The 27,646-nt window shown below is 35.8% G+C and overlaps 1 protein-coding gene across 5 annotated transcripts in view; it reads right to left on the minus strand.

Moving 5' to 3' along the window:
- SMOC2 (SPARC related modular calcium binding 2) overlaps positions 1–27,646 on the minus strand; it is a 251,087-nt gene that overhangs the window by 156,989 nt on the left and 66,452 nt on the right. For all 5 annotated transcript variants that reach the window (XM_027854847.1, XM_027854845.1, XM_027854844.1 and 2 more), the window contains exons 2-4: positions 23,075–23,246; positions 3,260–3,366; positions 2,203–2,302 (exon numbers count right to left, since the gene is read on the minus strand). In XM_027854847.1, coding sequence (XP_027710648.1) covers positions 2,203–2,302; positions 3,260–3,366; positions 23,075–23,246 — 379 coding nt within the window. The remainder of the gene's footprint in view (positions 1–2,202; positions 2,303–3,259; positions 3,367–23,074; positions 23,247–27,646) is intronic.

The following is a 27,646-nucleotide window of genomic DNA, read 5'->3' on the forward strand; positions in this document are numbered from 1 at the left end:
CTTCCAAAAGAAACATTTGTATATGCACCTGCTCCCTCACTAATGCTTTTTCCCCCCTCCAAACTAAAACATGAATGACATCTGGAGGCAAAAAATTCACATAAATATTCTGTGAGGTTTGTGGAACAAATTTAATAGTAACAACCAGGTGTAAAGAAGTACTTCTAAACCATCATTAAGGATGTGTCTACATAATAAGAAACAAACATTTGGAGGGAGAATAAAAGACTTTGGAAACAATGTCATAAATGAGATGAGGTTCTACCTAATTTTTCTTTTTAAAAACAAATTCAAAATATTTTTCTTCTGAATTAATTAGAATGTTCTGCACCATATTCCTGGTCAACCATGTGTGAATCAGGAACATGTTCTGTCTTATTTTTCACATACTACCTCATTTCCTACTCAGTCAACCTTCTATGTTGCCATTTTCCCATCCATATGACTATTTCCCAATGCATTTTTATTATTTGTATACATTCACAAGGACATCTCAATAGCCCTTCAAATGTTTCTTACAACAACCTTTTTGCTCAATCATCATCAAAAATTGGAAGAAATTTGTGAAAGAAAAACCTAGTACTTTTCATCACATCAAAATGTTAGTTAGAAAATTAGTTATAAAAAGACTAATGTAGATAAACTATAAAGAGGAAGGAAATTAATTTGATGTAAAAATTAGAATTTAGAAATTTCTTTCTTCTAAGTCTATTCTGAGCCTATTTCCCAGAGAATATATAAATAATTCATATTTAATTTACTTAGTTAATAAAATTAATTAGCACTTTCTAAAATCATAATAGCATGTAAAGCTTCAACAAATTTTTAGAGCAGGAATAAATTATTTAATATTTTAAATATTAAAATATTATATTGTGTTATGCAATTAATTTTAAATTAATAATATTTTGTCAATTTTATCATATATTTTAAATATTAAATTATTATATAACTCATTTTAAATTTAAAATTACAAAAGTCTATTTTAAAAGTAGGATATATTGAGAATCTGGATAATTATACTTAAAAATTTAAAAAGAAAAGAAAACCATTGATACTCTGTAGTAGATATTCCATAAATATTAAATAGTTACCCAATAATATTTCATATCTGTTAAGAGCATAATAAATATGCATTCCATCTTTCTACATTTGACAATTTTTAGAAGCTTTCCATAACTATCAGATGTAAACTGAATATATAATAACAAAAGAACTACTCTGAAGAGGAAATATTCTGAGTTCCAAAATGTTAATATGCATCATAATATGTGATAATTGGTAAATATACTTTTGACTTGATTAATCTTCATAAAATGGACAATGTGCCCATCTCAAAATTCCTTATTGACTGATTTTGATGATCATGCAAAGTTTTAACAGATCTGATAAGACGAACCCAGAAAAGTAGTCTGCAATTGGATAGCAAAACCTTTTAAAAATGAAAAAGATCTGAATCTTTTATAGCCTTTGCTATAAAATAGTAACAGAAAACAGACCAGTTTATGGATTATTCTTCTGCCAACATTATTACCTTTAGTGCATCGAGCCCATTTTATATGGATAATAAAATAGCACAAATAAAATGTCTGGAAACAGAGTGATGTAGGACTAGCCACTTTTCCTTAGCAAAGAATTATGCAGAAAACCAGAACATGTAACTGTTTTGTCCAAAAGTAATATTCGGTCATTTTCCCTAGTGACTATGATCTTTGTGATACATTGAAAAAAAAAAAAGTCCTGACATCATAACCCATCACAATTTTGCTTCACTGGTGGCTTCTTTCAGAAAATTTTTTAAGTTGTCTCCTGACTGAAATGGTCTTCCCCTCCACTCCCCTTCACTCTCCACCCTCAAGAAAGAAAGATAATCACTTTGAAGCATTTTTCAGTGCTCACAGCATGCACAGCACAGTACCAGAGAATGAGAATACAAAGACAGAAATTGAAAACAGACCCTTCCCTTGAGAAGCTTACATGGCAGGGAGAAGAGGGAAGAAAGGATGACTTTTAGACCTTTTCCAGTCAGTGATTAGAACCCATTCCCACCATCTTTACAACTCCACCTAGACTCAATCTCTTGATCATTCACTCCCTTAACAAAAGAAAAAAAGCAACAACACAAACTATTGAATTTCTGCCCTTTGACCTGTAGACTATAACAGGGCAACTATGTATGTGTGACCGGTTTATTAAACCTACCTGGGCACCGGGGTGTTTTGTGGGCTACTGCAGTGCCACTGATTGGCCTTCCATTGGGAGTAACACACCAACAATATCCCGTGTAACTGTGACATTGTACCTGTCAGGAAATCACACAATGTATGGAGTTTCAGCATAGAGAGATGTTCCATATTTACTCTAGCACATGTAGTTTTGCAAACATCTTAAAAATGGTTTTATCCAGAAGGATATCCACAGAGTCTTTAATGTGTTGGTAACTAAAATAATAAAAGAAAAGTGGCTCAATGATTCTATTCATCAAATATTTAAGCTGAAAGAGAACTTTCAGGTTATCTAATCCAACCATTCCTTTTTCATAAATGGGGATCTGTGGTCCAAAAAATGAATGATTTGCCTCAGGATACAGTGCAGGTGAGTGGAGCTTGGACTAAAATCCAAGTGCCCTTTTGCTCCTTCTGTTATACAAGCCCTGGTATTGGTTCTGCTTTTACAAATACTCCATCTACAAAGCATCATATGCTTTAAATGACCTTAAAATTACCTCTCTTTACCATTCTCCCTCATCCTCCTTCAGTAGTTTTATAATTTTCAAGAAGTACATAAGTCATTTAAACTCTCTAAATCTCTGAAATCTTCATCTGGATATTTTAGACATTAGGCTAGGATTATTTAATACAATGTTACTGTCATTCTGTGACTCTAAGGGACAACGAGGAAAAAGATCCCCACCCTTCTGAAAGGTCACGGTGTAAGAACTGTCATGTCCTAGTATGACAATCATCAATATGGAAATTAGCCTATGTCATACTCATCATCAACATGAGATACAAACTCTAGTGCAATAAATCTTCCTTGTACCACTCAATAATAGATGTATACAAGCACAATTGTGTGTGCAAATGAATTCTCCCATAGTTATCTAAGAAAATGACTGAACAACAACAAAAACCAAACCATAGATGGCTAATTTCTTCACTGTACTACATTCATCTGCTTCTTGACTACTTTCTACCTCCCTTCTTCATCAGCTTCTTCTCCTACTTGCTCAGATGCAGAACTCAAAAAAGTTTGTAACCTGGCTGTATGTGCCATCATCATTGCATTCTGGTATGAAAACTTGTTGAAATTCCTTCCGTGCTTGTTCCTGGGTATACTTCCTTTCTGCCACACATCTTGATACATCTACAGAAAAGGAAATGGTAACATCAGGTTAAAAAAATGTAGAAATTAGCATACAAAGTGCGTAGACATATTAGACTTAAGAAAAAAAAACCCAACATTTTTTCTCTATAAAATTCTCCCATTAAGTACCTACTTTTTTATCCACTAAAAGAAAAACAAAGTAATTTACTCTGTATTTGAAACATTTATGATATTGTTTACTCTTTATAACACTACATAACGTAAGAAACCACTTGATCCATAGAATAGTTAGAAAAAAGAGAAATGCAATGGCAACCATGCAATCTGGACTATAATTCTAGTGACAAATTGATAAAGACGTTATTAATAAAAGGTGGAAGTTACAAGGTTGCCTCAAACAATAGCCTATCTGTCGACTAAAGACCTACGTCCAAATGAGCTCTTCCAACCAGATGGAAACTCAAAAAGAAAACAATCCTGGGTTCACTCCAGAAGCTAAACAGGAAAGATGAACAGCTAGAAGGAACCAAGAGATGTCCTAGAGAAATAGAGGTACCCATGAGGCCCATAAGCAGGAACTCAAGCTATGCATAAGACTATGGAAATTACTCATGATTTAGTTTCATCTAGTACAAAAGAGAAAATGAAATTTTTTTTCTTCCAACTTCAAGGAGTTATTTAGAAGAAAAAAATATGGGTAACTAGGAAGCATTCTAAGTACTCCCTCAAAATTCTTCAATAAGCGTTAACTATTGTTTTTGCCATCCTCCACTAAAGTCTTATGCTATTGCCTTCAATAGCATAATAGAAAAAATCAACAAATCAATTAATAAACATATATTAAGTGCCTACTATGTGCCAGACACTATGCTAAGCTTTGGAGCACAGTGAGGGAGCTACGGCAGTTGCCACCAACCTGGAAAAGCATTAAGTATGGGCCAGTGATGGACTATTTCCTGAGGACCATCTAAGAAAAGTCTGAAGTAAGTCTGTTTACATCAATTCCTCATCTGTAAAATAAACTAGAGGAGACCTTGGCAAACCATGCCAGTATCTTCACCAACACCAACAAATCAACAAGAATTTCTTAAATGATTACAATTTGCCAAGCACTATATTAAGCACAGAGAATATTTTTATTCCAATATATACAAAAAACACATTTCATGCCCTCAAGGAACTTACCTTCCAATCAGTAACAGGTGAGACAATATGTGTACATATATGCACATTACATACAAATTTTTATAGATAGGGGGACTTAGTTGCTTAGAACAAATAAGATAGATAATTCAATAAGCTTTTCTTGTCTTAATAATGTCAACCTTGAACTGTTCTCAAATATATTAAGATAATAAATTATATTATTTACCAATGCCACTTTCAGGCCTCTGATAAAAATGAATTAAAGTTTTAACATTACCATACCAATACTCCGAGGGATTCAGGGCCAGGAAAACATTTTTCTAAGAATAAAATGCTTCTTAGTGCTATCTCCCAGGGACTTTGAGTCCTACGATTAGCACCTCAAGAATATATTTTACTTGCTTTGGGTCATAAAATATAGTTCACTTAAATTTTATAATTTAAAAATAATTGGTTCCCCACTTTGCTCAAGCCATCACCAGCTGCTTCAGGAGAGCTTAAAGGCTTTCTCAAATGCAGAAGATACTCCTCAAAGGTGGTCTTTCTCCTCTGGGGCCTTTTTAACCATCGAGTGCTGTTAAATCAACTGTGTAAGATAAGAAGATCCATTGTACTTCTGCTAGGAAATTCTGGGCTGCTGCCCTGTAGCAGTGGCTGTAGTAAAAAGAGAGTTTCTGCCTTTAACATTTCTTCAAGATGGCTGAGTTTCTGCCACTATCCTTTGATAGACCCACCTTGGTTAACGTGCTCTACTGTGTACTACAGACCTGAGCATTTAAGAACATCTCCTTTATCCAAGTTTCAGTGTTTTAAGTTTTATTCTGAATACTGGCCTTGGCTATCCATCACTTAGCAACATGTGGTTTTAATGTAGCCTGTGTTTTTAACTGAGAATAAATCACTGCTTTGGTGGACTTCTGTCTTCATTTTTTTTTGTAGAACCTGTGGTTTGACTGTCTAAAAGGAAAAGTGATATAAGTTTCAGTGTGCAAGGACTCTACTATGGTACAGATAGAGTTATAAATTATCTCTAATATTTGAATTATCATGAAAAAATGCCCCAAAATGATGAATTTTCCAAAAGATTCGCTGGTTTTATTACTGGCCTGGACCTCTATGTCTATTAAAAACTTCATACTTGCAGCTGATCTAATACTCCCCAAACCTGTAACTATCAATTTAATGGAATATTAAATTCCAACTTTATGCCTAACATTTTTGAATTATTTAGTCACAGGAAGCAATTAAGGTTTAGCAACAGGGAATACCTGGATAATAGGATAAAAAGAATAATGTATAAAATGTGAAGAATAATGCCTAGACATTTCACTGTTGTAACATTTTTATTTAATAAAGTAAAAGTGACTGCTAACATGCTTTTGTGGAATAATTTTAAACAGGTTTTATAATTTCCTGTTGTATAATTCTATATGATTAAGAGGCATTTGAATAAAAGCTGATCAAAAAACATATACACATGTAAAGTGAGAGAGAGACAGAGACAGAAAGAGACAGAGACAGAGACAGAGAGAAGCTCAAAGCCAGAAAGAGCTGGGTTCATATCTCTCCTACCTTTGACGTATATTGGCTGTATGACCCGGGACAAGTCCTTTAACCTCTCAATGCTGTAGGAAACTTTCTAAGATTATCAGTTGCAAAGAAAGTGCTAACCCACATTGCAGAGTTTCCTTACTTGGCAATTCCCTATGCCAACAAAATCATGGTTCTAGCCCCTACTCTGTGCATGTGCATGCACACATACATATACATGTACATATGCCCAGACCTACATATTAGTGTGTGTGCATGTTTAAAAATGGCTACTATCTCAAGGAAATCAGTACTAGGGAGGTTTTTTTTAAGTAAAATCCTTTTTGTTACTACTACCACCTTAATTTTTTTTTTTTTTAATATTTCATGTATGTTCCTTATACTACTTGCTAATTCGCGCAAATTCAACGCCAATCCTTCTGGGTCTCTTCCTACTTACCTCTATGGACATTCTATTCTAAGACAGACTCCATTTTTTTTTACATTTTCTCCAATAAAACTACAAATTGTCCCTTCATTTAAAAAAAAATTTACAGTTTGCAAATGCTTGCACCTTCTTCATTTTCACACTTTGATATGTTTGGTTAGGAAACTGGCAAGATCTGGCCCATTCTCAACTGAAGTTTTGCTCTTTGGTGCACAAGCATCTGTTGCAGTTTTGTTCTGGACGCTGTAATTCTAGTTGCCCAGATGTTGGATCTTCAAAGGACAAGTGTTATGCCATTCCTGTTCATAGCTGTTTTTAAACTATAATGACTTGGCCAATTTTTACCCCAAAGCAAATTTAGAGTAAACCTAAAAGATCATATGTATAATTCTAGAAGAGGACAAGTGGTTCATTTAATCCAGTCCCAGCTCTTCTACCTTAGAAATGGAAAGAAAAAAAAAAAAACCTGTTTGACATGGATTTGATTATGGATACTGGGAAGTTGTTTTTTTTTTTTTTTACTTCAAAGACTGTATCAGGTCAATATAGCAAACTTTTCTAATGCCTACCAAGATACCACAGATAAGGTTTTTCACAAATTAGATGTTGTTTTTAAAATGATGATGACTTTAGTTAACATCAAATTTCAATCTGTATAATTTGGAATTTTCCTCTCACTGGAAATAAAATTGTTTATTCTACTTCCTTCTACTCTGATAACTAGGAATGGTTTCTTCATTCAACAAAACTATTTTGTCATAGGAGCCATCAAAATGGTAGAAACAAACCACTGTGTCTTACATCTGTTAGTACTGATGATGGTTTTTCTTTAAGCAGGAAGCAAATCATTTCCTACTTTTTAAAAACTCCTCAGATAGGGGTTAAACAATAATTTGAAGAGACAGCTGTCCTGAAGATCTTACATGGAAAGATTTTAGAAAGCATTACTTGAAGTGAGATGAAAGCTTTGATGAAACCAAGGGGGACTAATAATACACTGTTGTTTATAGATACCACTGAGTTTGATAGCTACAAAGGCTGAACAGCTCCCCTGGTAAGGCCTTCTCATTGACATTTTTATTTGTAAGTTCCACATGATGCAGCACTATACAAAAGTAAAAAACAAAAACAAAAACCTGGAAATAAATGTGTTATGCTTTCAACTTCTATACTTTTAACTCCTGAGCAAATCCACCAGAGAGTTCTAATAGATCCTACAGACAGCCTCAGAGACTATCTTTAAGAAATAATGCAATCATTATTTTTTAAGCTTTCAACTTATTTAATATAAAGTAAATGTCTCGACTTAACTATTTTGATGGATCAAGTGCATTCAATTCAACAAACATATAAAGTCATTACTATGTGAAAGACACTGTTGTAGGCACTGGGGTCACAAAGACAAAAATAAAATAATCATTGCATTCAGAGAGCTTAGATTCTACTGGGTTTGGGGTAGGGGAAACTATAGCATATATAAAGATAAGAAAAAATACAAGGTAATTTTAAGAGTCCTAGCAAAAGGAGAAAGCAAGGAAGACTCCATGGAGAGGTGTATTAGGTGAGTCTTGAAAGAAAACATGGATTATAACAGGCAATGATGAGGAAAGCATACATTCTAGGCATTGGATACGACCTGTGCAAATAAATGCATGGAGGTAGGAGAAGGAATATTGAGGTCATTTTGCCTGTAACAGAATACATGTAGAGAGCAATGTGACATTTGGTTAGAACCAGACTGGGAAGGGGTTGAATGCAATTTGTGTTCCATCCTAAAGGTTCCAGGGAGCAATTGGATATTTTGGAGTGGAAGGGTGACATGATTAGACATGGACCTTAGGAAGATTATCTTGGCAGTGTTATGGATGATGAATTGAAGAGGGAACAGAAACACATTACAGTATCTTACAAAAGTGAACTTTAAAGGTCATTTTATTGATGCCAAACTGCTCCCTGGTACAAAGACCTAACTTTTTTATATAAATATTCTCCTGGCAATTATATATGGTTGTGGACCTTGGAACATTATCATCTCTGAGGAATCAAAATTGCAGGTCACCCAGAGGGAAATGAAGATATGTGTTGTGGATATCAGTTGATTTCTACATGTTTTCAATGATGGGTTATATGCAAGAAATGTCATAGAAAGAATATGTAATTGAAAAGGGATGGACATGTCCCACTGGCATGCACAAAAAAGGAAAAGACCCATTGAAAAGCCTCCAGTTCTCAGGGGAGGATTGATGGAAGAATATAGAAAATATCACAGAAAGTATGGGTGGGATGTAATCTGTACCAGTGGAAGAAATACACACATTGATGAGATCACAGCTCCGCTGAAGTACTGAACTATTCATTTCTTATGGCATTTCCAACAGAAACTGTTCCAATAATTCCTTAACCTTTAAAAAAATCTTCCCTTGGACTTTCTACAATCCTTGCAAGTGGCTCATTCACTTCTCTTTCATTTCACTGTCAGGCTTCTTCAAAGGGCATTCAACATTAGTTATTTCCACTTCATCACCACTCTCTCCTTAGCTCCTTTCAGTTTGGCTTCCCCCTCCACTCCTCTATTGTCACTGTTCTTTAGGAAGTTACTAATGATGTCCTACCAAAGCATTTCCCCCATTCTCTTCTCTCTTTATCTTTCTGTAGCATTCAATAGTTCTTGATCAACTCCCCTCCTCCTAACTCCTGTGATGTTGGACTCTCCCTCTTGACTGACTGACTGGTTGTCCTACTGTATTTATTTGATTGCTCTCCTCCTGTCTCTTTTACTGCCTCCTCTTCCTTCTACAAGGCCAGTTCCCCAAAATATTTGCCACTTCCTCTTTCTACATTATATTCTTTAGTAATCATATCCACGTCCAATGGTTTCATTGTTAGCTTAAAGAAGATAAACCCCAAATCCATATCTCTAGTCCTGAATTCTCTTTAAAGATACAGACTCATTGATCTAATTAGTGGTTATTTCTTTCTGGATGTGCTGCTGATACCTCACACTTGACATGTTAAAACAAATTCATCAAAACCTTCTCCCTCCTCCTGACTTGTAGGGTTTAGACCTGGAAAGAACCTTAGAGATGATCTAGTGAGATCTCCTAATTTAACAGATGAGGGAACTGAGGCCCCGAGAAATTAAATGACATTTCCAAGATCAATGAGTAGTAAGTGGCAGAGCTAGATGAAAGCCCCAGGTCTTTTTACTCTAAATCCATAATTGTTGTTTCCCTTATCTTGGTTATTGCCACTCATTTTTTCCAATCCTATTGTGCTAAAAAACCTGGACTTATCTTTAACACTTCCTGCTCATTCACCCTGTGATGAGAATAATATCGTCATCCCTGCTTCATGCCATGTAGACTAGTTGCTTTTTTTTTTCTTAAAGGGCTTTCAAGCTATCCTCAAGGCTTGCTTAGTTCAAGGAACTAGAAGCTGAGGCTGTTAAAATCAGTTTTCGGTTGCCTAAGTACAAGAAAGCCACAAAGAATTCCAGTTATTCTCTGATGCTTGACTTATGGGAATGGCAATCATGGTAACTTAGTTAAAGGAGCTTCCCTTAGATGAATCATTTCCCTACCAGTCTTCCTGTGTCTAGTATTATCACCTTAACTACCAAGTATCCAATCTACCCTACAATGTTCTTTGGTCAGTTCATTGGTCAACTTCGATTGTGTCATTGGGCTTATAAAACCCTTTAGTAATTTTTCAATGTATGCTCAAAAAAAGACCAAACTCCAAACTACGAACTCTTTGATCCAGTGACATTGGCCTCCTTGCTGATCCTTGAACAAGACACTCCCTTTCTTGGGTCCAGGCATTTTCCCTGGCTGTTTTCCATGGCTGGAAGACTCCGCCTCCTTATCTCTGCCCCTTGGTTTCCCTCACCTCCTTTAAGTCCCCACTAAAATCCGATCTTCTACAGGAAGTCTTTCCCAGCCCCTCTTAATCCTAATGCCTTCTCTTTTAAAATTATTTCCTATGTATCCTGTATATAGGTTGTATGTATGTATATGTGTGTGTTTGTGTGTGTTTGTTGTTTCCCCCATTAGACTGTACTCTCCCAGAGGGCAGGGACCATTGTTTGCTTCCATTTGCGTTTCCAACTTTTAGCACAGTGCCTGCAACCTAGTAGGCACTTCATAAATGTTTACAACTGTCTGATATATGTCTTATCTCTCCCACTAGTCTGCGAGGTCCTTGAAGAAAAGCATATGTCTTAGATATTTTGATTCTGCTTCTGAACTAACAACAATGTGTTGCATGCAAAAGATACTTAATAAATGTGTGTTCAATTGAATCATCAATTAACATTGTTAGCTAGACACAGCATAAGGTTACTTTGTAGTGAATTCAACTAAAAATGTTAAATAGCTGTATTTTGACTGAAAAATGTTAGGTCCCCAAGTAGGGCCAAGCACTTGAAATATTCATGTGCAGTTGGGTTGCCTAATAGTGGCATTTCTCCATAAGATTTTGCTGGGAAGCATATTAAAAGCTTCAGCTTGTCTATTACTGGCAAAAATATCAATACAGTATTCCAAATAATTTGGAAAAGACACTAAGTTTTCAACCACTAGAAGTAATTTTTATTTTAAGTGCAAGAGACACATGGGATCAAGAGTAGTGGGCTTATTGCCAGAGTAGTTACAGCTGCCAATGAGGTTAAACTTAGAACTATGTACTGTTTATGGCTCATTAAAACATATAAACAGTCAATACACAGTATGTTAAGATGGAGACTACTCATGGCCATCATCATCATCAACATGTGTAACTATATATGAGGCCACCATTTCCAACACAGTTGGATTTGGCTACAAGATTTTAACACACTATAACACCTATTTGGGAGTTCTGTCCACTTACATAATTTGTAAGTATTATACCATCTAATTCCTCGTTTCATAGCTATATGGGTTATTTAAGCAAAAAAGGTGAAATATGTTTTATGTGACATTCCAAACATATTTTGGTGTGTTTCTGATCATTACTTGAACCTGAGACCCAAGGTAAAACCTTTTGTTATGTCTACTTTAGCCTATAAAGAAAGACATTTCTAAACACCAAACCTATTTAGAGCACCGTAAAAGAGTTAAGGTAAACATCAACCATATAGAGTTTCAGCAAGAGACAAGGGCAGATATGATTAAAAAGTGCAAGCCCAATTGTGCTTGTAATGACTGTTTCAGATATGGCCCTTGAGCATTTGGAATGGAATAAAATTGTAACTTAAATGCAGAAGATATGAATGAGGACTATTTCTAGGAGCCCATTAAAAGAAAAGAGTCATCATCAATAAACTACTTTTTAAAACACTTTGTTTCACAAAGGGAAAGGGTGGGTGATGCAGGTAACAAAATAAAAACATTTCACTTCCAGGTTATCAAGGACAAGTAACTCCATATTCTTGCAGTGACCAAAGAGTGTCCACTGTCACTAAGTGCTCTTTTATGGATTAATTATTTAAACCACCCCAACATCTCAGTTGTTGCTGGTACAATTATAAACTATCCCCTCATCTTCAAAGGCAGCCCCCTAAGGAACCATGGTTCAGGAAAAGGAGCAGATGAGGACTGTTACCAAAACACCTCCATGATCATAGCCTCTTAAACCTTAAAGATCATTTAATCCGATCCCTTCCTTTTGTAAATAAGAAAACTGAGACTGCAAGGGCTAGGTTAGTCATTCATCCAGTTAATGGTATAGTCAGGACTAAAAAAAAAATAACAAGAATATATTATCATCATTATTATATAAAGTGCCTACGAGTTGCCCAGAATTATGCTAGGTACTACATCCTTGTACTCTATAATGAAAAAAATTTAACAGAGGAAATTCTCAGAATATACTATTGTATCAACGGGAGATGATTTACAACTATAGAAACTTTGACAAGGTCCCCTTGGAAAGTTTCATTTGCTTCAAATGTGACAAGTCCTTCTGATATAACTTATTCAAGTGACTTTACTGGATCTCTGAGAAAACATATGCCAGCAGCTTGGATCCTTGTATTTCTCTGTGTATGTGTGTGCGTACATGTGTGTATGTATGTGAAAGAAAGAGAGAGAGATAAAGGAAAACAGAGACAAAGAGAGGCAGAAACAGTACAGACACATAAACACACAGAGAGAGGGAGTGACAGAGAGAGAGAAAGAGAGACAGAGAGAGAGAGAGAAAGACAGAGACACAAAAAGAGTAAGAAAGGGGAAGAAGTAAAGAGATAAAGAAGCAGAGAGACATACCAGAGGAGTGGGGTAGGGAGAAAAAGAGAAACACTGAGACATGCAGTCAGACAGGTTACTGCTAACAAATGCTCACTATTCTATCAGAAGAGTAAAAAATCTGGTTTTCTTCTACTAGACACTCATTCTATAGATATTGCTGACTTCAAGACCAGATACTCAGGGAGTATGACAGACACTGAAGATAACAATTTGGAGGTTTGACCGTGATCTAAAATACCTTAGTCTATGTAACCTTACATTATCTGATTTCTGAAAATTTGTTCTCAACCAAATGAAATAAGAGGCTCCCTAATGTCCTTCTTAGGAGAGATTGGTTAATGGCTAAATGATCACCAATATTTTACAAAAGGTACTGTGAAAGTCCTGAAAGTATCAGCACCCCTGTAAGATATCATGTGGAAAATAAGAAAAAAACTTTGGTTGTTTGACTTAATCATGTGGCAAAATTTTAAGCAACAGGCTTTCTCGGAAGATTATGAAGATAAAAGGCTTTGTAATAAGCGAACTGAACTTAGATGAAAGGTACTATAAATAAGTACTAAGACTTATATAACAATAATATTAATTATTAGGCCAGATTAAAATCCTACGCAACACCATGGGAATTATTTAAGGAAAGAACAAAGGTTCTAAGAACTTATCATTTCAGTTGTAATAGTGACAATAGTAATTCTCATCTTTGTATAGGATGTGAATCTGACCCTATAATGATAATAGTTCACTTCCTATGTAATAATTCTTAGAACACGTTTCTCAGGAAGAACTAATGATTCTATCTATCAATAATAATGGTCTTGATGACAATAATAATACAAGATAAAAAAATAGTAAATAATCAGTTACTAAATCTCCTTGATCCAAATTAAATTTGCTTGTTACAAATCACTTTACCTGGAAAATATTCTTTGATAACTTCTTTTGTTTTTATTAAGGCAATAGGGGTTAAGTAACTTGCCCAGGGTCACACAGCTAGTGTCAAGAGTTTGGTCTGAGGCCGGATTTGAACTCAGGTCCTCCTGACCTCATGGCCAGTGCTCTATCCACCGCGCAACCTAGCTGCCCCACCTGGAAAATATTCTTAAAGAGTTTGTTTTTGTTTTGTTTTTGCCAGATATCACTTTATTTTGGTAGAAATATCAGCACAGTTTCGTGGCTTAATAGTATTTAGTTATTTTTGTTTGTTTCCAGGTTGAATATTAAACAAGCAAACAAAAAAAGAAAGAATTTGTACTTCTAGTTCAAGAATAAAACATCAATTTTTATGCTGCATTCAAGAAGAACAAACATCACATACATGAAATTAATCAGCATAATTTATCATGATTATTTCCAAAATCAATGACGGAGTCAGGTTATCATATGAAATATATGACATTTTAAAACAAATCTGATTACCTTTGGATTTGAAATTCTGTGTGTGATCTGAAAGTGATTACATATCACAACTCAAAACAAAACAAAAGTGAAATAGCAAAAATACACTTTGACCTGGAGACTTAAAAGAAACAAGATTTTCATTGAAAATATAAAAATCCCTATTGGAGAACTGCATGCAAGATGAACATCTTAGCATTTTTGATGAAAATATAACTTTGTTTCATAGTCTTATAAATTATTTATATCCTTCCCTTCCCTGTTCTTAAGTTTCCATGGACTTCAAAATAATGCCTTTTTTGTTGTCTCATCCTAGAACCTCTCTGAGCCTGTGAAGCTTCCTCACCTCAAAACAGCCCGTTCAACCCAGAATATGCCTCCAGACAGCGTGCCCCCTTTTTTCCTTTGATGAAATTCTTCCCAGAGTCTCCATTTTGTGATAGCACCTTGGTCAGCCTTTCCTTATTCCCATCCCAAACCTATTCTTGATTTTCTCTGAACTTCAAAATTATGAACCTGCACCAGGTACCTTCATTTCCCTTACATCTCCCCTCATTGCTTTCAGCTCTATTTTGCATTTTGTCTTCCCCTGTAAGAAATTAAGCTCTGAGGGCAAATACTGTCTTTCTCTTTGTTGATATTTGTGTCCTCAGCATTCAACAGAACTTAGTGGTGCCCATAGTATGTGCTTAATAAATGCCTGTTTCCTTTCTTCCCTAAAAATTATCATGATTGATGCATACCATCCACCTTCCCACACTCTTCTGCATTTTCTCAAAAGACAGATAGTGAACATCATAGACTGGAAATCTGAAATGACTGCGGTAATAAAGAAGTAGTTGATATAGGAAGCCTAGACAAATGAAAGATATAGAGGGGACGGGGGAAATGGGATGCATTTTCTCTGTATGGGAAGTCTTTTGGGCCATCTGCCAGAATGCAAGCAAACTGTGCATATTATAAAGGCAAATATGCATCAGAGCACTCACCAGAGTAGAATTATCGGACATTTCCTACAAGCAGAGGGTTCTATGGTGAAACCAGTGAGATAACCCCCTTTAAATACCTAGGCTATAAGGGTAGCTGGCAGGGTACTCTTCCTCATCTTTCCTCTTGTTCCTTTATCAATCCAAACTCTGAGCTAAGACATATAGAGCCCTATTATATATGATGTTAAAATAAACATATGGATTTTTCAACCATTGATTTGGAAATTCTTGGGATTATATTCACATTCCAAGTGAAATTGTAGCCACAGACAGACAATATGGCTTCCAATAGTAGAGCCAAAGGGCTGCATAACACCAGACCATATTTTCAACCCCATAAATGTCTGCAAATCTCTTGGCTTAACAGAGGACCACTGGTCACATATTTTATTTCCTTTTTGAAAACTGTTTAAGCAGTCCAAAGTGTGGTATAGTAGAAAGGGATCAGGAAGGGAAGTTAAAGAGATCTGGATTCTAGTCCCTTCTCTTCCATTAACTACTATGTGATTTTAGCCAAGTCATGAATCCTCCTTGGCTTCTGTTTCATCATCTGCAAAATGGGGGGTGGGAGTAGGTTAAGTGATGACTAGATTTCTTCCGGCTCTGATATTGTGTTGTTTTTCTTTTAACCTTTTTTTTTTTCCCTTGTATTAAATAAAGTGGCAGAAAGTTAATGGTTGGCTACTTCTTTTTCAGCTAGGTAGAACAGTGGATAGAATGTTGGGCCTAGAGTCAAGAAGACTCTTCTTCCTGAGCTCAAATATGACCTCAGACACTTATTAGCTATGTGACACTGGGCAAGTCACTTAAACCTGTTTGCCTCAGTTTCCTTATCTGTAAAATGAGCTGGAGAAGGTAATGGCAAACCACCCTAGTATCTTTGCCAAGAGAACCCCAGATGGAGTCACAAAGAGTTGGACACAACTGAAATGACAGCAACTGTTTCATAGAACTGAGTGCCCTGTTACTTTAGCATAAAGTAGGAGACAACAGCCTCACTTTCATGGTGTAAGAATTTGATGAAACAAATAAGAAACCTATACAGGGGAAGTATCCCAGAAGAATCAGGCTATGCCCACAGATAAGTAAAATAAAACCAGGCCCACAAGAAAACACCTGTACTTGATTCAAATTTACAACCTATGTCAAAAAGTAATTCAGTTTTGAATCTTTAAGAGGTGAGAAAGAAAATGTTAGAATATAGGTTCTCAAAGTTGATTATAATATAGGCTGCCACAGTAGTTTGATTTCTACCAGGAGGGGGAACTGAAACCTTCTGGTCTGTATCTAAGAAATCCATGACATCTAAAAACAGAATTCCATCCTTGAAGACAAGAAGTAAGAAAGTAAAAACTTAATATGAGGACAACCGCAATGCCTTTAACAGAATGTTTGATTGAGATCATCTAAATATTAATGAGGGCGATTGACATCCTCTCGGGGTTTTTTTTTTTTTAACTTATATATCCTAAGCCTGCATTAACAATTACTTCTGTAAGTAAAGAAGCATAGGTTATTTAGTATTCAAGGGTAAAACATTTCCTCATTTCTCTACATAGAGATACACAATTACTGCCAATGTATGAAAATACATTTTCTGTTCCAGATCATAAGTAAGGTTAGTGTTCCCCCATTGAAGATGAACACAAGGAAGTCTACATCAGCCCAAAATGACCTGCTACAAACTTGTTATTCCTAATCATGATTTGCACTTTAATTCAATTCAATCAGATTTAACATTCTTCTAAATAAAAATATGGGAATCCTGACAGTTGCAGTTAAGTTAAAAAGAATAAATCAAAGCAACCCATCTGATCAACATTGTACAGATGTAAAGATTATCTTCTTGTTTGAGAGTGTGGGTTTGAATTTGGAAGTCCAATCAAAATTTTAGAAAGTTATCAACTATCCTTTGTTAAAGAACAAATATGCAGATCTCCAAAGGAAGATACTCATTCTCTCATTCTCCTTCCCCCATCCCATAGTGCAGGAACTACTTAGCAGTAAAAATTGGTAATTAAATATTTAGCCTCTGTGAAGAAACTGCAATTGATTACCCCATCTTAAGAGAATTGTAAGCTTGAAGAAAGGGAACCATTTTGTTTTTTTCTTTTTGTTTTTTGTCTTGGTACCATCAGCTCCCAGCCCTAACACAGGGTCTTAAATATAATAAATGCTTATTGAGTTCAAAGATAGGAAAGCTAATTTATGCTCAGATTCTTATAGGTTCTCCATTGTCTTTTGATTATATATCCAGTAATTGCTTTTTGGAAGGAGTACTAAAAAATCCCTGTAGATAAAAGGTTTCATACAAGTTATAGATGGGGAATAGGATATTATTAGAAAGGGCATTTGAGATACAATTGAAATATTGTCAGGTAACAATTTGTTAAATCTGCAATATAATAAGATTAATATCCTTTTCAATTGCATTATCTCTGAGCAGGTAACTAAGCTTTGCAACTAGAAGAATTAATCCTATAAGTCAGAGTAATTAAAATAGCTTCTGATGGTAAAAAAAAGAAACTCTATTCTCAGTAATATTATTCTTTAAGAAAGCATTTTATTCATTTAATAGCATTTACTAGGTATCCATTCTAAGCCAGAGACTACCAGGTGCTAAAGATACAAAGACATCAATGAAAAAGATTGGTCTTCCTGTTTCAAGTCTCTGCACTCTGATCCATCCTCCATCTCTCAAATTGATCTTCCTAAAGCATAGGTGCGTAACTTTATCATGCTGCCCTCCTCCATTCAATAAGTTGTGATGTTATTCCCTTCAGGATCAAGTAGAAAATTCTCTGCACTTTAAAGTCCTTCATAACCTGGTCCCTTCCTATTTTTCCATTCTTTTTACATCTTACTTTCCTCTATATACTCTGCAATGCAGTGATGCTTCCTAGCTATTCCATCTCTCAACTCTGTGCCTTTTTGATGACTGCTCCATATCCTGGGAATTCTCTCCCTCCTCATCTCTACTAGTTTCTTTCAAATCTCAACTAAAATCTAAACTTTTTAAAGAACTTTCCCAATGCTCGTTAATGTTAGTGCCTTCCCTCTGAGATTAACTCCAATATATTATATATTATTTATATATTAAATTATATGAGTATGTATTATATATAAATATAACATGATTATAACATTTAGAGTTATATATTATATTGTATATGTATACATGCATATATATACATATATGTGCACTTTCATGTGCATATAGCTGTTTGTATGTTGTCATTAGGTTGTGAGCTTCTTGAGGGCAGGGATTGTTTTTGCCTTTGTATCCTTAGGGCTTAGTACAGTGTCTGGCACATAGTAGGCACTTAATAAATGTTTGCTAACTTGAAATAAACCCATCTTCAAAGAATTTACATTCAATTGGGGAAGAAAAAAATATATATGCAGATAAGTACTTTATCTTTCATTTTATTTTGTTTTGTTTTCATCTACACCAGAGATTTCACCAGTGTAGGAAGCTCTTACGTGAGAGCTCCCTCTAAGAATGCAGAAAGTCAACTATTCTGCATTGTATAGTCTTAGAGATTTCTCCAGGGCATTAAGTGTCTTTCCCAGGATCACACAATCAGCATATGACCAAGAAGAAACTAGAACCCAGGTCTAATTCCCTTTTCCAAATCACTTCCAAGTATTTCAGGACAACTTTAATGACACTAATCCCTAGTTTTCTCCTCTTTGGTCAAAATATCTCCAGTTTCTGAAACTGATGATCTTTATATGGCATGAGCATGAAGACCTTCTCCATTCTAGTTGCCTTTCTGTGTGCTTTCTGGTTATCAGGCTGTGCTTCCCACAGAGGTCTCCTCCCTGCATTCTCTGCCCTTCTCCCACAAGCAGACTACAGTCCCCTCCCCCCCATTATTTCCCTAAATTTTGCAGAAAGGATGAACTCTTTCCTTCTTTCTCACTAAGTAGAGAAGAAGAAAATGCAATGAGGCCCTTTAGAGCTGGAGTGCCCTGGATTTCCAATTCCATGAACCCTCTTCAAATTCCCTGCCTTGCTATGAAAGCTATTATAGTTTCCCTTATGGAGAGATATACTACCCTGATTAGCAGTATAGGGAACAACTACGGTAGTTAACATTAAGAAAATGTCACATACTGACATAAGGCCCACAAAACCTTTCATATGTTTTACAAATAGGGTAAAAGTCCCTACACATTATCAGGAAGTCCTGGAGTTGGAAGGGACCCCAGAGGCCATCTGGTTTAAATAGGAAATATGAATCTGTTATTTCCTAATTGGTCTAAGTTTCCCCCATGCTTCTCAGAGTACAAACACCATAACTGATTCCTTATTTAAACAAGAATTTCCCTCAACTTTGCTGACAAGTTGTCAATTACCATTCCAAAGGGGCAGGGGATAGTGTACTGGACCTAGAGTCAGGGAAACCCAAGTTCAAATCCCATCTTGGATAGTTACTAGTGATATAACCTTGGCAAGTCACTTAACCTCTGCCTTTCTCAATTTCCTCACCTGTAAAATGGCAATAACAGTACCTGCCTCATAGGGTTGTGATGATGATGAAATAAGATAACATCTGTAAAGCACTGTGAAAACCATAAAGCACTATACAAATTCAAGTTATTATTATTGTTGTTATTATTGTTATTACTGAGAGAGAACTCATGACTTCTCAAGGCAGCTCATTCCACTTTAGGACAGCTCTAATTACAATAGAGTCACAGCTTACCCAGGTTTAAATTCTAAATGGACTAAAATGACCATCATGCACAGTCAACATTACCCTTGAAAATCACTTAAATTTTCCATAAAGTCCAGGTCAGTGTACTTAAACAGTTGTAGCAGAAAGTGCTAGTGTCTCTTTAAAAGAAGACAGATCAATGGATCCGTATCTACAGAAGATGGTATCTACGGAAGATGGCATCTACGGAAACAATTGGATATGTCTTTTATTGTTCCTTACACCCAACTCGGTTTTGAATGAGAGAGGCAGTAACCAGGACTTCTCTTAAAACAAAAACGAAGACAGGAAAATTGATGATTAGAAAAAAAAAAATGCCCTTAAAAGACTTCAGACATAGATGCGATTACATTGGATGTCAATCACACTACGTTATTTATTCTTCCTGCTTTACCTAGAGGCAAGAGAGGACCCAAGGAACTGAAAGGGAACACAGCAGAGGCCTTCTAGATGACCAGGAATTCTGGGAAGGCCAGCGCATCTCTCATTAGTACTATCAGCCTGAGAAGAACAGATTGACTGTGGACATGATGAAAAGGACATTCTAGAATCATACTCATCTCTCAAGATGTCCATACTATGAGAGGAATGATGGTAACTTTCACCAAATGGGAAAACCATAGATTCGTGTTTTCCATCTCATACTCTCTATGGGGCAACTGTCTCAGTGCTCTGTGCAGAGTAGGTTTTTGATAAATATTTCTTGAGTTAAATATACGAAAGGGCATGCAGGTATACTGTGGGGCAGAATCAATGTCAGAGAAGAAATGACATCAAAAATTTTAGTTGAAAAAATATGGAACACAAAAAAAATTTTGCAATGATTTCTTTGGAATTATTTAAATTTAACTTATAATGATACTGGTAAAGAAATTGTCTTTCAGCAGTGGTTTTAATGTTAATGAGCTCTTTATTTTTTTTTCTTCTGATTCTTTTCTAGGCTTGACTTTCACATCTAGTATCTAGAAATATAGTAACTTAAAATTTTTGAGTCCCCTAACTTGTTTGGATCTGGAACTCTTGTATAACTCAGTGGAAACTATTGTTTTAAGGAGCTAGTTTAGTTGGAAAATTTTTACCTCATTCTTTTTATTGTTAGAGTACTTAAATTTTACTTTCGGATAAATTCAATTTCACAGCCATGAAGTGCTAGACAAAAATGAAAAGACAAGAATGAAAAATAGTCCTTGACCTCAAGGAATTTACATCCTATTAGTGGGAATATAGCATATACAGGTAAGTAAACACAAGGCAATTTAAGAAAGGAGAGAGCAATAACAACTTGGGGATGGAGAGGTGCATCAGAAAAAGTTTCAGATTAGACATGGCACCTGAGCTGAGCCTGGAACCAGACTAAGGACTCTAAGAAGAAGAGATAAGGAAGGAGAGCATTCCAGGTACAGGAGAAAGCCAAGTGCACAGACACAGAATCAGGACATGGACAGCGAAGGCAGAATGGATGAAGGGAAGAACCAGGTTGTGATAAAATGGCAGCTGGTAAGTTTGTATTTCACCCTATGGGCAATGGGGATCCACTAAAGATTCTTGAGCAGAAAAGTAGTGTTAGAAAGTTTATTTTGGAATATGATATACACTGTTATCTGGGGTCTAAGCACTGTATTCACTATTATCCATATTTGGTGTTATCTATGGTATCTCATATTTCTTGCTTATGAAACCACTTTTGAAATGAATGTTTTCCATGTCTGAAAATCCTTCTGAGATCATGACGTCTTAGATGAAATGATGCAAACAGAGATAAATAGACACAGGAAATCAGTATACACAATGACTACAACAACGAACATGGAAAAAAAATTGGAAATTTAACTCTCCATAAATAAAGTAGCACAGTTTGCTCCCAAAGAAAAGATAGGAGAATATGCCTGCCTCCCTTATTTGCAGAGGCCACAAACCATGAATATGAACCCTATATATATTATCAGACTTGGTTAACGTGCTAGTTATTTTCTTGAGATTTTTTTCCCTTCCTTTCTTTTCTTTCCTTTCCTTATTTTTTGTCTTTAAATAGCCAGCTCTCTAGATAGGATATGGGGAATCGGAAAACTCAGTTGATATAAGAAAAAGATATCAATAAAACTTTTAAAATAAACTTAAACATAACACATGAAGAACAAAAACAGAATTTAATAAACTATAGCTATAGGCCTTAGGCTTGGAATTATCTAAATTATAAATATAAAAACAAATGTCCCACACACGTTAGCTCTGGTGGCAAACTTGAAGTCAAAAATAAAGGAAAATCGGGTTGCTCAGACCAATGAAAATTATCCCAAACCTGTTGTCATGGTATCCTTCTAACACATATAATATGGTCAGTGAAAGCACATTCTGCTTCTCTGTATTGTCGATGGGGACAAACAGAACCTCTGACCCAAGGAACATAGTAATTGCAATTGTCACAGAAAGAAGTGAAACAGGCTGGCATTTGAAGGAAAGAGAACTGAGGTCATGAAAAATCTGGCCTAGCCTGAAACTAAGAAAACTCATTTCTCTAAAATAATTGCACTTTTTTTACAGGCTTGTTGGGGCTAATAGACGCAGATGATAGGGGGAAAAAACATCTTTACAGGGTTGAATCTGTGTAGTCTCCTCTCTCCTATATAGCAAAGTAAAGTAGGCAAATCTCTTTCCCAAATACATTATCATTATTTTTGAAATAACAGGTCATTGGCTTTGTGTACTTATAATGGGAAGCTTTTCAGTGCTTTCTCTTAAGTGTGCCAACTATTTCAGACCTTCTAGAGCTGGCACAAACACTGCTCATTTCTTAAGTCCAAAGAGTGAAATATAATCGGGGAGGGGGGAGCAGCAGGAAAACTAAATAAATAAATAAATGCAACGGCCACAAGAGCCACGCAGACAAATGTGAAGCATCTTTCACAAGGAGGACTAGCCAAGAGAGCTGAGTAAAGAGGGATATTTAGAAGAGTTGGGAAAATCTTGTGCAAAGCACTTTAGGAGACAGTAAATTGTGGTATAAACATTTCTAAGACCTTCAAGCTTACACAACTTATTCATTTTCTAAACTGTGGGGATATTGCCTCTTTCCTTTTATAAGCAAGTCAGAAGTTACAAATAGAGGCTTAGAAAGTATTTCCCAAAGGATAACAATAAAAACAAACAAACAAACAATTCTGCTGGAATATTTTGATTTCATAAAAATACAAAAATCTGGAAGATCTGAGAATATGATTAAATATACACACATCATTTCAGCCATATATCACACAAGCTAAGGAATTCATTTCCCATGGAGAGATTTACCTTTGCAATTTCCTCGGTAGGCAATTTCCAGCTGAGGATCCTTGCATTTTGCTCGTTGAAATTCACACCGGGATAAGAAGGTTCTTCCATCAGAAGCACAGAGTGATTTCTGAGGGGATCCTGCACAGTCCAGGCTACACTCTTTGTCTTTATCTTGATCCACTCTCAAAAACTAAGGAAGGAAAAAAAAGAAAGGAAAAAATACATCTTGAAAAAATAGTGATATAGCAAAAGAGTAAGAACAAGACCCAAATCAATTATTATCACATTATCAATTATTATCATGGATATCTTTCTATATTTGTTTGTAAATGCTTAGTTAGCCATGAGCCAGTGGTCTAAATCAATTGTCTCTTAATGTAATAACAACAACAATTAATATTTATGCCTTTTTTATCCTCTACCCCCTTGCAGCTGTGGAACCATGAATCATGATCAGATTAATTCTGCCATTGTTCCTGGATGGATATGTCTATTTACTCTCCTTAGAGGCAGCTAGGTGGTACAATGGATGAGCCTGGCATCAAGAAGACCTGATTTCAAATACGACCTCTGGTACTTACAAGCTATATGACTTTGGACAAATCATTTATTCTCTGCCTCAGTTTCCTCAGTCACAAGATGGTGATCATAACAGTACACTGTGATAGTACATGATAATAGGAAAAATACATAAAAGTATTATGTATAATAATACATAATAATAATATGTAACATAATAGTACATAAAGGGTAGCTAAGTGCTATAGTGAATAAATTATTGGATCTGGAGTTAGGAAGACTCCACTTCCTAAGTTTAAATCCAGCCTCAGAAATTTAGTAGCCAACTGTGTGACCCTGGGCAAGTCACTTAATCCTGTTTGCCTCAGTTTCCTCATCTGTAAAATGAGCTAGAGAAAGAAATGGCAAACCATTCCAAAATCTTTGCCAAGAAAACCCCAAATGGGGTCATAAAGAGTAGGACACAACTGAGCAACAAAGTAGACCTCAGAGTCATTGGCAAAGGGATAACTGCTGAACACAAAGGAGATGATAGGCTCACCAAGAAAGTGGGTATAGAGAGAGCCTCAGGGGATACCCATAGTTAGAAGACAGGACAAGACATGGTTGATGATACAGTAGAGACTAAGGAGGAAGAGTCAGACAAGCAAAAAAAAAAAAAAAACCAGGAGAAGAGATGGCATCATAAGGAAGGAGAAAGATTAGCAGTGTCAATGTAGCAGAGAAGTAAACCATAAAGAAGGCTGAAAAAAAAGAAGAAAAAAGAAAGAAAGAAAACCAGTGAGCTGTAAGCGTGGCTAGACTTGGAAAAATGGACTACTCATCCAATGTAAGCTTAATAGACAATGGGATAAAAATAGTGTTTCATGATGAATAATCAAAGAGTATCTCAATATCTTGTGTACTGAATGCCATAAAAACAAGTGATTGCAAAAAAAAAAAGATCATCAGTGATCTCTCAATTTCTAAATCTGATATTCTCTTTTAAAAAGTTAAACTTAGTGACTTCTACAATAAATTTTACGAGCTTTTTTAATCTATATCCTTTATCTTCAAATTTTCTATATATGCATTGTATCCTTGTTTTTGCAATCACTCATTTTTGTAAACAATGTAAAATAAGGAGTAAAATAAGGGCAGAATTTGATGTGTCCCTGCCCAGGATTACCATACCTTGGGGAGCCTCAGATACATTGTGGGCTTGAATTCCAGCTCACTCTGGCATCTGTTTCATCTCTCCCCATTAACTGCCTTATCCCCTCCTCATCCTCTCCTTTTTTAGCCACCCTTTATTTTTTTTGTCCCCTATTAGAAAATAATAATACTCCTTGAGAGTAAAGAACCTCTTTTTTTTTTTTCCTTCTTGTCTCCTAAACACTTAACATAGTTTCTGGAACATAATAAGCACTCAATAAATGCTCTATCTATCTATCTACCTATCTGTCTATAACTCATGGAATGACTTATGAAGTTAGGGGTTGTTTCACTGTTGTCATTGTGTGCCCAAAGTTTACCATGTTGCCTGGTACATAATAGGTATTGAATAAGTGCCTGATGATTAATACATGTTCTAGCCTCTAATGATATAGTAGACCAAATGAACAGGACCTGCCAACGAAGTACAACCACTTCGTTGGCAGGTGACCCACCAGAAGCAGATGCTGTCCTGACCAAAAGTGACCTTGGCAGTCCCATAAAATGGGGGTAGGAGAGGAAAGTGGACTATTTTTGGCAGGGCAGTAGATAGGGCTACATAATTATTGCTGTGACAATCTTTTTGGTCATTTAAGTCATGAGTATTGACAGGTAGAGAAGTGTGAGGCTACAGCTAGAGCCAATAGAAGTGTAATAAACCCCCTAGAGGTAATCCAGGCCCATCCTGCTTGGGCACTCCTGGCACAAGGCTCATACTTGCTTTTTTGTTGTTGTTTGTTTGCTTGTTGTTTTTCTAATTAGTTTTTAAACTGCTAGCTCTGTATTTCCAAGAAATCCATTTACCTAAGAAAGTAGCACTTGAAATTTTAGCAAAGAATAAATGGAAATAATTATTATGTTGTGGGGCTTAGGAAAAAAAAAGTTACACTTCCCTTTTCACCACAATCTTCAGAACTGGGCAAAGTAAGCACTAATTATTTTTAAATGGGTTTTGACACAGAAAAGGAGTTTTTACTCCCATTTTTCATTCAAAATAAAATGCATTTTAATTTCCTGGCACCAGAGGGCTAGTGTTAAGGAGGAGGCAAAAGCATGGAAGTCCTCGAACACATTTTTCTAACATCTGACTGTTTTCTGAATAAGCATTAAGGCATGAAAGGTATGTAGATGCCAGGAGATAATCACTCTGTTGGGTATTGTAAGACAGAAAGAACAGTCCCTTAGAAATTTCATCCACCCACTAAAATGTTGCTTCAGTTTTACAAATTTTTCTAACATTGCTTCATTTCCCTCAATCCCAAATATGTAAGAATTTTGATAGATTTGTTCTCAGAACACGTAGCTGAATTTGGAGAGTTTTGCATTGCTCAAGAGGAAGCAAAGAGAAAACAGCAGAGGATTCAATTTGATCATACCCCCCAAATCATGACTCCTTATTTCAAATGAAGACCCGACCTATAAATAGTTCCTTTAGATTTTAGGCAGAAGAGAGGGCAACCTAGATCCAGTTCATTTTTGTGCTTAATCTGTGCTCTATTTGCATTTCCTTAAATCTTAAGTAAGGAAATGCATATGACTTAGGGATAGGACACTGTCATTATCATTTTCTGCAAATGAAAAGAGACAACCTCCGCATCTTTTTCACTAAAAAATAAAAGCATTCATGAGGTTGGAATTTGACCATAATTCTTGATAATTTAATGGCACAGGAACTAACAATGAAAGCATTCTTTTCCAGCAATAAGAGAACACACTTTATGCACGTTTTCCCTCTCTTTTTAATAGCAGTTCCAAGACAAGAGTCGATTCAAGAAGGAAAAGTAATTTTCGAACTAAATTGTTTTCATTTTTAATCCAAGCTATTTCAGAGAAACTGAATTTTTAATGTTCCAGAAAATTCGTCGTTCATAAAGTGCCTGACTGAGGGGCTTTGAATGAGGCAAAGGAAAGGGCACTTGCCATCCTCTACCCACTCTACTCAGTGGTCAAATTGCTCTTCCTAAAGTGCTGGTCTGACCCTGTTACCCACCTATCTCAACCTGCCTCCAGAATCAACAAGAAATATAATACGTAAAGCCCTCTCTACTTTTCCAGTCTTGTTACACCTTACACTCTTCCACCTTCACCCACATAATCTGCAAACCAGTGGCATTAACCTCCTTTCTGTTCTTTGTACATGGCACTCAATCTCCCAGCTCTAGGCATTTTCCCTTTCTTTCCTTTACACCTAGAACTTTCTCCCTCCTTGTCTCTACCTCCTAGCTTTCCTGGCTCCTTTCAAAACTCAACTAAAATCACAGCATCTGCAAGAAGTCTTTCTTAGTTCTCCCTAATCTTAGTATCTTCCCCCTGAGATGATCTCTAATGTACTGTATACATATCCTGTTAGTACACAGTTGTTTGCATCCTGACCTCAGACTGAGATATCCTAGATTGTCTGTTGACTTTCTTGGGAAAACATTCTATATCTCCAGCACTTAACACAGTACCTAGAACATAGAGCTTAATAAACAATTGTTGATTGACTGTTACAAAGTTGAGAAACCACTGGAATTGGAATACTTCTGAATTTGGAAGAAATCCATAACTAGAAGTTTTGCATTTGTTTTGTTTTCACTCTTTGTTAAGGTGAAAGGGGGGTGTATTTTAAAACGTCATTTAAAAAGTTTCAAGGAGCTTCTTTCTTGGACATCAAGTGGCTTATGCATCAGTACTCAATGAATCAATTAATCAGAAACATGTGGATTAAATTTCCTATAGCATACATGCAGGGGAAAGGGGGTGGGGCGGGGGGAAGGGGGAAATGTAATTGGAGACTCAATAATAAACTCCAAATATCTGATAAATAGGCTAAATATTTTATAAATCTCAAGCAACATTGAATTTGACCATTTTCTCAACAGGTTGAAGCCTACT

The sequence above is a fragment of the Vombatus ursinus genome, unplaced genomic scaffold (genome assembly GCF_900497805.2).
Source record: "Vombatus ursinus unplaced genomic scaffold, bare-nosed wombat genome assembly UNPS02010639.1, whole genome shotgun sequence".
NCBI lineage: Eukaryota > Metazoa > Chordata > Mammalia > Diprotodontia > Vombatidae > Vombatus > Vombatus ursinus.